Raw genomic sequence first — 12,775 nt, 5'->3', positions numbered from 1 at the left:
TATGAAATGTTTCATACTGAAGCTACACTTTAAAAATATATTAAACCAGGCTACAATTCAATTTTAAGATGACACTGGACATTCTTAGTTGATATTACTCAATGAATAGGTAGTTTATAGCACAAGTTATTGTGACCCAATTCATCTGTTATTATGAAAGATACTTCATTGTCAAAAAATTGCATTAATATTTGTTTATGATCAATGATTCATAAAAAAACAGTGTTTGTTTGTTTTCTTTCGTTAGAAAATTTAAAACCAAGAGTGGAGGTCTTTGAAATATAAATCCATGGATTTTAGTTTCTTTATGGAGTAAAGTATGTATATGTTGTATCAAAGATCTTAATACAAGATACAAATTACATATCATCAATTTACAACCCCCTTCCTTGTATGAATAATATGATGACTAGACATGTCACATACTGATTTGCATTTCTTATAAAAAAAAGAAAATGTGGTATGATTGCCAATGAGACAACTCTCAACAAGAGACCAAATGATACAGAAATTTTAAAACAACTGTAGGTCACCGTACAGCCTTCAACAATGAGCAAAACACATACCGCTTAGTCCTGCTTATAATATATCCACTTGATTGCCACTGACAGGATCTCTAACAATATATTATAAGGACACAGGTGTGATTGTTAAGTTGGTCAAGGTGTGTAGTTGCTAAATATACATTGTAGATAAAATATATATGTACATGGTCTCAAAATAAAAAAAAGTAAATATTTGTACAAAGCATATACACAGGTATAATTTGAATTATCGCCTGCCATTTCTATCCTGCTTGAGCTTAGTAACAAAACAAATGCTCTGTTGATCCATCAACAACATCAGTTTGTAAGGATGCTCGACTTTTGAATGTGGTTTCAATCTGATTAAAAAGTAAAATCACAAAAATACTGAACTCTGAGAAACATTCAAAAAGGAAAGTCCCTAATCAAATGGCAAAATCAAAAGCCCAAACACATCAAACGAATGGATAACAACTGTCATATTCCTGACTTGGTACAGGCATTTTCTTATGTAGACAAATATTGGATGAACCTGGTTTTTATAGTTAGCTAAACCTCTCACTTGTATGACAGTCGCATCAAATTCCATTATATTAAAGAAATTGTTCACAAGACAGCAATCGTTATATCCATCGGTATGTTCGTGGTTACACTTTGGCCTAAAGTTAACTGATGATGCATCACTTAGACTATGGACTGTACAATGATCGACACATGTTGATTCAGATGACAAATGGCCTTTCATCTCAAACTTTAAGTGTTGGTTTGCACTAAAAAAACAATCTGTCTTAATTTATCAGCCTTTTCTTCCTCTAGCCCAAATATTGTAGTCTAGATATCACTTCTGATAAATTTTCAACTGCTTTCATCCCATCAGCTGTTATATTGTCTAGTCCATGCAGATTATTTTTCCGAGAAGCTACACAACAATTCAGGATGTTGAATCATGTTGATCTACTGAATGTTTCATAACCCCGGTCCTTGCAGTATGCAGTTTAACATTTGATTAATCTAGATGTTCTATATTTCTCACTACTTTCGGAATTGTCATCTCTAAGCCAGAAGAAAGCTGTAATGTTTTAGGTCCATAGCCTACAGCTTGGTGATACATAGGGATTGATATAAACTCAACAAAATGCATAAGTTGTGGTTGACTCAAGCGCATTCTATATATTTTTGTATAAATGTTGAGAATTTGGCCTGGTTTTTCCAAATTTGCAAGCTTTCTGGCAGCATCAATTTTTGACATAGTTAAACCGGGAATTAAAGTCGTGAGTTTTTGTTTTGTGAATTTGTGGGGAAACAGTGGTAAGATCTGAAGCCGAGTCTGAAGACCATTCTGGTCTATGAATGCTTTAATAAGAGCTTCGGTCATAACATTCAGTTGCAAATTTGACTGTATTTCGTCTGTTTTCCTCTTTTCTACTACAGATGAGAACACTTTATCGACTTGTTCAGGTACAATATAAATCAAAACTAAATCAATAATTTCTGATGCTAATTTTGTATAAAAAGCCTTCGTACTTTTGGTGCATCATCCCATGCCAGATTTAATTGGTTCCTAAAGGGTGGAAACTTTCCATTACAAAGGATATGAAAGGCTCTGTTGAGTTTCTCCTTGTCAAAAATGTTATCGGCATCCCGATCTGATGCAGAAGATTGTGAAAAATTAGTTGATGCCGTGAATATACTCCTCTCTGAATCTTCATTTGCATTGTGGTTTTCATCTCCATCTAAAAAGATACGAAATCAATCTACTTTTTAGAAATATATATATATCCCTTATTAGATTAAAGTTAAATAAATTCTCAAAGATACAATGTCCATTATATATTGCCTTAGAATATGAAATCCATTTGGTCGAGGCCGACTGGACAAACTATATCAAATCTATCAACAAGTGCAGTCATTGCTATACCACATCAAGTTTATAAGATAAGACCTAAATCGACTAAATGCAAAAATAAATTAACCAAATCACTCAAGCGGAAAATGTAAGTCAAAGTGACCTTATCAATAGTAACCATGTTGTACTACCCAAGACATCTATCCACCGGTCAAGTATCAATGCAATACCATATATATTATCTTAGCAAGAGAGACCTACACACACAAAATTAACTAAGTTGCTCAAGTGAAAAAGGGATCAACATGACCGTTTAATAGTGAGTCATGTTGAGCTACCCAAGATCTATCCACCTGTTAAGTATCAATGCTCTACCATGTCTAGTATCTGAGATATTGACCTAAATGCATCAACTTAACCATGTCACTCATGTGGAAAATGTAGGTCAAGGTGACCTAATTAATATTATGACCCCTATTGCACTACCTAACCTATCTGCTGGTCAAATTTCATTGCTATACTATCATGTTTATATCTAGTATCTGAGAAATTAACCTTAGAACAAAAAACTTAACCTAGTCTTTCAAGTGGAAAATGTAGGTCATGGTGACGTAATTAATAGTGCACATGTTGTTATATTAAAGATATATCTACTGGCCATGTCTAGTAGCTTAACAAAGGATCTGATCTTACACTATCATTGTTTCTATATTTCTTTAATTGGGAATTTGAAATTGAGTTATAATTATTTTTTATTAAACAAATTATTATTTTTAATGAATATCTATCATTTTGGCTATTTCAGCAGAGGCAGTGTGGTTGTATATAATACAATTATGTGAATGTTGTACCTTTCTGTTCATTCATAAAATACAGTATGATAATAAATGAATGAGGTCAAGTATTGCAATGCCATGCCTTCCTTGAAGCTGACCTGGTATTTTTGGTATCAAGGCCTGTCCACTAAGATTGGATATATCAGGCAGTTCAGAAAAATGGATAATACTAGAAATCACCAATAAATATAATTCATGAGCAGCAAATAAAATGTCCTTGACAAACATGGACAAACTTTTCAGTAATTAGGATAATTAGGATTATCGTGATTATAGGGGCCCATGGGCAATTTAGCACATTCAAGTTGAAAATTCCCCATTATTTTTGTTTACAAAGAATGTTAAAGAATTTCCCAACTGAACTTCTGAATGTCAATAGAACATAATTCATCATCAAAATTCAATCCTAACCAATTATTTTTCAACCCACCATTTGTTTCTTAAAATGTCCTGTACCAAGTCAGAAATATGGCAGTTGTTATCAAATAGTCCGTTTCTATGTATGTTGGCGTTTGTTTTTGTAGCAGTTGAGTGTTTCTGTTGTTCCGTTGTTTTCCTCATATAGTTTATGTGTTTCCCTCGGTTTTGGTTTGTGACCCGGATTAGTTTCAGTTTAATCGATTTATGTCTATTGAACAGCGGTATACTATTGTTGCCTTTATATACTAGATTATATACGCATGTCCCCGATTCATTTTCTTCACAAACTTTCTCTTACTCATCATTAATGGTACATGCCATTTTTATCTGCAGTATCTGATACAAATCTGTAAAAAAATAAGCATTTTTATCTGCAGTAGCAGATACAAATCTGTAAAAAAATAAGCAATCTTATAATTCATACTACCTAATGTATCACAGTACACAACTATATTGACTAGAGAAAAACAAACTCTGTTTTACAATATAGTGGCATTTTAATCTTAATCTAGAACTTCATGACTCTTTTCTGCAGCTTCAAAATAAAAAAAAAAGAAAGTAATTGATAGTAAATTTGAAAAGATTCCAGAGAACTTTGCTAATATTCCTAGCGTTTTTATTCGGAATTTCCTTTTGATAAAAATGTTGTATATGTATAAGTACCCTGCCACGTCCGGTCTGTGTTTTTGTTAGATGTATTTCTGCTGTGTATCGATCTAATGAGTTAAGCCCTTGTCAACTGATTTTTGTATATTAATACATGTTTATGTTACAAATGCTAAGGTTTATGGTCGATATCCTTGAAAAAAAAACTATTTATTGCATGTGTGGCAGTTTTAAAAGGGAACCTATTCATCATAATTAGCAAAAAACTTTTATATTTGACTTTTACCTGATCCTATTGGGATTAGTTCTCTTTTCAAAAGCCAGTATTGTTTTGGCAAGGTTGGTGAGGTTCCCCTATCAGCTTTTGCCTCACTGTCAGCAGGATGTTCTTTTAATCTACACTTTGTTGAACTGTCCTGCCAATAAATCCCCAAAAAGTCTACCATGGACATATTGACAAGTTTACAACAGCACGATCAAAAGAAAAAATGCATCTTCTATATCAAATTAAATGTCCTTCTTGAAAGTTTCTTTAAGAGGCATCAGTGCTGTGATGAAAGTTAAGGTGGGTGGTTGTGTCCTTTGTACAAAGATAAACCTTGTCTAAAAGATTAAATGTATAGTGCTTGGATTGTCCGCAACAGCTTCCAAGATGTGAAAAATTGCACCGAATAGAGACGTCTGCGTTTCCATCACTGGAAGCTGTCATCTTGCCACCAAAAGATTTCCACTAAGGGAGACAATTCAACCACAAAAAAAAATCGAGGCTACCTTTGGATAACTTAATGTTATATTTTATAAATAAGAAAGAAAAAAAAAACTAATAGTTAGCCGAAACTATGAGAATTATTGTCATTTATGGATATCTTGGGAGCATTTTTCAACAACATTTCATTATTTGCCAAGCTAATGTTGTTTACTTGTCTTAGAACTGATATGTACCTTTCAAAATATAATAAAAGTAAAAAATAAAAAATATGATCTTAAAAGAAAACTGCTATTGAGTACAGGTACTATATGCAAGTTATGTATTACATCTGTTGCACACACCTTTCTGGCAATCTGCCAAAAGGTTAACAATTCTCAAAAAGTATTTGTTTTAGTTATTAAATGAAGTTCTTTGTAAAATATAATAAAAGGAATATTTTATTTCAGAGATGTATCATTAATCTAGACCTGTAAAAAGAATCTAAATATGGTTTTTTTTTGTCGCCATTTTTTTAAAATAATGCACTAATATGCAAATAAGGCTGTTAATGAAAAATAGTGCAAATTAATGAAAAAAAAAAATGTATATTAACTCCTGAATACCCAAGGTTTTTGGAAATATATATAATTTTGTCAAGTATTAATAAGCAATTTGGACAAATTTTGGGATTTTGCAAGGTTTTACGGCGGACTGACTCTTAAGTGTGATAAAGTAACAGTCGATATCAATCGTAATGAGTCCCCCTTTACCCTTATCTGATATTAGAGTTGATCGTTTTACTTTATAATGTTTTCCGTTCTAAATGAAGTTAAACATTTCTCTTTTTAAACTACAAATATACGTTTTGTTTATGACTGTCATACTTGCTTCGTATGTAAATCGTGGAATTATAGGTGATGTGATTATTACAATTTTACTGATAATAATAAGATGTCTTTTTTTGCTTTTCCAAACTTATTTTCCAATTTTTATTTTTCACATTCTGTTTTATTTATACTAAATACCAAGTCTAATACTGTAACGACTTTGTTGGTGAAATTTATATTATCTTCTTTATCTTTTGGTTTTTTTTTTTAGTTTTACAGATGGGTGCAGTCCCAACCTGTCCAAAAGTTAACTTGAAGCAGACTTTTTGACTACTTTCCAAGTTAACTTGATAAATTTTAAGCAGACATCAAGTTAACTTCGTCGTTGGTAGATCAGACCTAGGTCTGCTTTTTGTAGGACGGCTGCAGACCTTTTGACAAGTCTGCTATGGACCAGTCCTGAGGACAGGTCTGCTACTGACCAGACCTCAGGACAGGTCTGCTTATGACAGATTATCGTATTTAATACTTTTCATATTAGACCTTAGCTTTTATTATGTAAACAAAAATCTTATTGTTCTTTTTCCCCAGTATAGCAAATAACTATACTCGTTAGTGACTCTGTGTACATATTACATGTATTAAACACATTAAAAATTTCTTGTTTCATTTCATATTCTTATATACATTAAATAATGGCTACACAACTTCACACTTGTTGATCGACAAATATACATGCAGCTATCATAAAAAAGGAAAGTTTTTTTTTAATTGGAAGGCGGAAAAAAAGGTTATCCAACGCATCGGAAAAATATTTGTATATGATGAGATATAAACATCATTGTTTACGTTGCTTCGTTTCCCATTTTTTTTACAATTTCTTCCCAAATAAAACTCTATGCATCACATGGATTATTCATCGTAATTCACCTTGTTTGCCTTGGATTTACGATTCTGTTTTTCACAAAATGTTCAAACGAAAATTGTGCATTGTCCGGATATACACGGTGTTGTATAGTTATGAACCATCTCGTCAATTTCGGCAGATTCATCTTTACTGATTATAAATGATATCTAGGACGTCCGAAAAAATATACTCGTTCTGAACTTGAATAAAATATTTGCCCTTGGACGTCTACCTACCAACAAAATCCACCAACTAACATAATATACTAACAATCAGTCAGTATACTACTCCCAGATGAAAACTTCTCATACTTTTCATTATAAAGTACAAATATAATCAGTCATGTCAGTGTTGAATGATGCAGTCAAATAGTTTTGTTATACAAACCATTCTGAATTACTGACTTAAGTGACGGTTAAATATTATGAATACGAAGAGGAAATGCTGGCACTTTAAATTCATGTGGATAGTATTTTGTTTTCATCATGGCCATTGTGTACCAATATTGCTGTCATTTGTTTTGTACAATCCACCATGAGTTAACAAAATTATGATGTATGATGCGGCTATAAATTTGTTTTACCATGTTTATTATAAATTACGAATATGGTCAGTGTTAATTGATGCTGTCAAATATTTTTGTTATACGAGCCAGCCTGAGATATTAACTGTACTGATTTTTTGTGACGCGTCAATTTTTTGAATGAAAAGCGGATACGCTGGCATTCTAAATTGATGCGTACAAAATTTTATAGTCTATGTGTTCCAATATAGCTGTCATTTTCATTATACAATCTATCCTGACATAAAAAAAACATTGATTTATTATGCAGCCATATCAATTTACATAATACAGTGCAAATATGGTCGGTTTTGGTTGATGCGGTCAAGTAATTTTGTGATTCAAGGCAGCCAGAGATATCAAAACAACTGATTTTTTTTATGGCGAGTCAATATTTTGAACATGTTGAATAATAAGACATGCTGGCTCTCTAAACTGATGCGGACACACTTTTGTGGTCATTGTGTTCCAATATTGCTGTCATTTGTATCATTAGTTTTATATAATCCATCCTGACATCAAAAAAAGAACACTGATTTATGATGCAGCCGTATAAATTTACATAATAAAGTGCAAATATGGTTAGTTTTGGTTGATGCTGTCAAATATTGATGTATAAGAACCAGAGGTATCAAAACTACTGAATTTTTGTTACAAGTCAATATTTTGAATAAAATGAAGACACGCTGGCACTCTAAATTGATGCGGACCAAATTTTGTAGTCATTGTGTTCCAATATTGCTGTCATTTTTATTGAACAATCAATCCTGACAAAAAAATACTGATTTATTATGCGGCTATATAAATTTACATAAAGTGTAAATATGGTTAGTTTTGGTTGTTGCCGTCAACTAATTTTGTTATACGAGCCAGCATGAGGTATCAACACTACTGAATTTTCATTACGAGTCAATATCTTGAATAAAAAAGAAGACATGCTGGCACCCTAAATTGATGCGGACAAAATTTTGTAGTCACTGGGTTCTAATATTGCTGTCATTTGCATTATATAATCCATTCTGACATAACAAACATTACTGATTTATTATGCAGTCATATCAATTTACAAAATAAAGTACAAATGTGGTCAGTTTTGGTTAATGGAGTCAAATGATTTTGTGATACGAGGCAGCCTGAGATATCAAAACTACTGATTTTTTGAGGCGAGTCAATATTTTGAACATGTTGAATAAAAAGAGGACATGCTGACTCTTTAAATTGATGCGGACAAAATTTAGAAGTCATTGTGTTCCAATATTGCTGTCATTTGTATTATACAACCCATCCTGACATAAACAAATACTGATTTATTATACGGCCATATAAATTTACATAATAAAGTGCAAATATGGTCAGTTTTGGTTTATGATAATGTGTGATCAAGGCAGACTGATATATCAAAACTACTGATATTTCGTGGAGAGTCAATATTTTAAACATGTTGAAAAAAAGAGGACATGCTGGCACTCTAAACTGATGCGGACAATTATTTATAGTCATTGTGTTCCAATATTGCTGTCATTTTTATTACACAATCCATCCTGACATAAACAAAAAATACTGATTTATTATGTGGCCATATACATTTACATAATAAAGTGCAAATATGGTCAGTTTTTGGTTGATTCGGTCAAATAACATGGCTAATATAATTTATTGTTCTGACAGTATTGCTATATGGTGTTCTATTCTATACCTACGTACAGTATTATGAACAATTCTACTTTTTATTTCAGTATGATGCAACTCCCTTACACTTAGCTGTTAGAGGTGGACATGTCGAAATAGTTCAATTGTTATTAGAAAGAGGAGATATAGATCCAGATAGAGAAAATGAGGTACGGAATGAAGTTCATTACAGGATTGTCCGACTTTGCAAAATCATCCATCAATATCATTTACTACTAGCAAGATTTCAGTCTGACACGTTCATTTTGGTCTTATCAAGTCTTAATCGACTGAATTTACCGCAAGACAAAATCGTTAAGACTTTTTCAGACTTTCAGACGCTTTTCCGATCTAAAGTGTTCAGTCCGTTCAGTCATGTCAAGATAAACAAGACAGATTGTTCTAGGTTCGATTAAGACTTAAACAGACCACGTTCAGACCAAAGGTAAAAATGCTGTTTAGATTTTTTGAGATCGTGTGCAGTCGTGTTAAGATTTTAAATATTCGGGTGAAACACGGGCGACTAGTTATCTGTGTGTATCAGGGAGTATCCCCCCTTTATGAATAAAATCGGCATAGCTTGAAGAATGTTCTTTTGTGGTCTTTTAGTGTAATATTGTATGCCTATTTAATTAAATAACGTATGCAAATTTACAATTAATAAAGAATATTTTCGATAGCATTTTTAACATTAAATTGGTTATATAAGGACAGAATAGTTGTTATAACCCGAAAAAGTGTGTAAGTCATGATAAGAACTGTGCAGTCGTTCTTTCTGACATTTTAATAATCCTGTATCTATTAATTTCGTCTGTACAGATATAATGATTAGTAATATATCACAAAAATGTTCTTTAACAAATTTTCGCCTTTGCGATTCGATATAAACTTTAAAAATCTGCTTCAAAAAGGGCGTGATTTCTATTTATCCTTTAATGCATATTAATCTTTAATATTTTTGCCATTATGGAAAAAAGTAAAATAATAAAAAAAATCTAACTCCGAGAAATAAACTAAACGGAAGTCCCAAGGGGAAACGGCAAAATCAAAAACTAAAACACATCAATCGAATGGAAAATAACTGTTTTAGGAATTGTTTGTACGTGTACAAATTCCAAAAAGTATTATCAAACCACTTCGTCCTATCTATGAATAGTTCAAAATAATTGTTCTTAGTCATGTAAAATTTTTCAAGGAAAATATATTCTGGGTATCTGATTTACTTTTTGTTTTTAACTTTTGACAGATGTTTGCTGAAAGGTATTTTCATTTTAATAAAGGGATTATCATAGCAGTCAAACCGAAATGGATTGTCACACACCATCTTAACAATTAAAAATAACCATGGCTCACAGTGCAGCATAAAATAAATAAATGTTATTTTATTATTGTGTCACATATTGATTGTACATTATTAAATAACATAATAAAAATTTACATACTAAATGATATCATGGAAAAATACAAACAGGCATAAGTTAAGAAACGTTTGATAAAATGAAAATGTACATAATCATGTGATTCTTCGGAATTGATGCAAGAGCTATGAAATAATGTAAAGAATTGACGTGTACCAATAACCGGGAGCAGTTTATAAAATTTTCATTTCGATAAAAAAAAAATGCAAATTAAGTAAAATTAAGGAATTTGTATCATGCTGTTACATTCAAAAGTCTTTAACTGTAAGTAAATGATTGATAGAAATACATTGATTGTAGTGTATCGATCGTAAAATTAATGTCCAGTGTCAAGTATTACACATCGATGACCGCTTAGATGGTCAACTGATTCAACAGAAATTTAAAGTTAGATAAAGTTCTAATGCAGTTCATTACGCTACAATTGTAATTATTATTTATATTTTTAAACATGCATGTCGAGAACAAAGACTCGAGTGACACGAATATGCATTGATTTGGTCTAGCCAAATATGTCATGTCTACCAGAAGACATTGTTGTGAATCCAAGCCAAATTGACCAATGTTCCAACTTTACTCATAAATAATGCGTGCTTGTGGAAAAGAAGTTAATATCAATCTCAAAAGAATGCGTTTCGGTTGTTGAACAACAAATCCCCTGCACACGGGGACAGAAAGCTACCGAGACTTCCAATGCTAATTCATCAGTCATATTTATATAATCAGAATATGCATGGTGGTGTTTTCAAAAAAACTATTTTGATTGTTGAATTTAAGGAATGCTCTGATTTTACCAATCAATCTTTCTCTTTTGTTTTCGCTTGATATCATCCTGCATATCATGTACTATTGTTCGCTGAATGGTCAGCGATCAAAGCCGAGCATGTTTACGTAATGCAATGTGTAGATACAAGTATACAAACTGTTTTTAATTTATTTACATGGGAAATCATGAATCGTGTGTCGTGTTCTACCTATTATCATCTAATTTATTAGATTGACGTTAACTATTATCAATATAATTATCATTTTGCATCGACGTTACTCTATATGCGTGTTTTTGCCACTTTACTTAGAAAGATGTGCATTCCTTATTCCATTTAACACTTGTCTTAAAAAAAATCAACATATTTTATTTCATTTTTGCCATCGAAGTTCTTGATAGATATGTCTTTTATGATCTCTCAGGTAAATATCAAAAAAGAATCTAGAGTTGTGCATGTAAATGAACGGATGTGAATCAAGGATTAGGTTCTGTAATGACAACTCATTTCCGTGGATGGTTGTACAAACTTGCAATTCATCCTCAGTCTGTCTTAATTATTTACAGTTTAAGGAGCGTAATTCATCTTTTGCAAATAGATAAAGAATAAAATTTAAACCCTTTTTCGATTGCATACAGGCAGAGAGAAACATTTTTTTTTCTTTTAAATTCAAATAATTACAGAAGAGTATTAGTATTAATATTAATTTAACATGAACCTTGTTCCAATTTGAATATATGATTTGTTTTTTTTTTCCTGCACATGGTAGATAAACATTGTATTATTCAACTTTTTTTTCAGAGGTCTGAAAAATATTACGATCCCGGGAATCACACGTCTCAGTATTGAATTCTCGTAAAATTCCGAAACTTGCAGTATGGTCATATCAAAAGGATGCTGGGCTTGTCATATACCAAACAATAGACAACGCTTATATATATTGTTAGAATTAAACAAATTTGAAAGTGAAATATTACTATACATTTTATGGAACGAACCGGCTGTGGTATACAGAAAAAGAAATAACACCGAAAGTAACGAGGCTAAACCGAATTTGACGATTTTATGCTTAAAAAAACATATATTTTCCAATTAAAGGGGGAGCTTATGCCCTGTTCGCCCCCTGAATCCGTCATTGTCTAGCAATTATGACATAGTTGATCAATTTGTAGAAACATATGAAATAGAAAGTGTTTCTTATTCCTTAAACTGGGAACATTTTATGATAATTTGTGGATAATGCAAATCTTAAAACCAGTGTTTCAAAGTCAAACAAGATATGAAAAAAAAACAAATTCTGTAATTTCAGCAAAAAAAAAATAAACGTTTTTTTGAATCAGCAAATAATTGAAATCGGATTTTGATTAGTTTTGTAATCAATGGAATTTATTTAGACTAAAATATAATAAAACATGTATTCCTTTATATCTAGTATTTTGTGATCGAATTTAACGAGGTTAATATTTAAGTATGTGACAAAACAGGTACACAAATACTAGTATAAGTTGCAAATCATCCAGACTTCGTGTGGATGCGACATGTCTTTACAATTTATACAGTTAAAAAATTGTTGGAGGAGGGAGAAGTTAAGGATTGAAAAGTTAAACTTGATTTCTTTTAACTTTGTACAATAAATCAAGGTACATCTCTCTTCGATTAATTTTCCTAATTAATGAGTAAATTCATGGCTCAAGGGAAAGAGAAGCAAT

At 31.7% G+C, this 12,775-nt stretch overlaps 1 protein-coding gene across 1 annotated transcript in view; it reads left to right on the top strand.

The window, feature by feature from the left end:
• Nucleotides 1–12,318, top strand: part of LOC127711895 (uncharacterized) — a 38,068-nt gene extending 25,750 nt beyond the window's left edge. Inside the window, exons 3-4 of the mRNA XM_052218055.1 lie at nucleotides 8,953–9,054; nucleotides 11,868–12,318. Of these exons, the coding sequence (XP_052074015.1) occupies nucleotides 8,953–9,054; nucleotides 11,868–11,915 (150 nt within the window). The 3' untranslated portion in view covers nucleotides 11,916–12,318. The remainder of the gene's footprint in view (nucleotides 1–8,952; nucleotides 9,055–11,867) is intronic.
• Nucleotides 12,319–12,775: the final 457 nt, after the last annotated feature.

The sequence above is a fragment of the Mytilus californianus genome, unplaced genomic scaffold (genome assembly GCF_021869535.1).
Source record: "Mytilus californianus isolate M0D057914Y unplaced genomic scaffold, xbMytCali1.0.p SCAF_8, whole genome shotgun sequence".
In the NCBI taxonomy this organism is placed as follows: Eukaryota; Metazoa; Mollusca; class Bivalvia; order Mytilida; family Mytilidae; genus Mytilus; species Mytilus californianus.
This window is presented reverse-complemented; position numbering and strand designations above follow the sequence as displayed.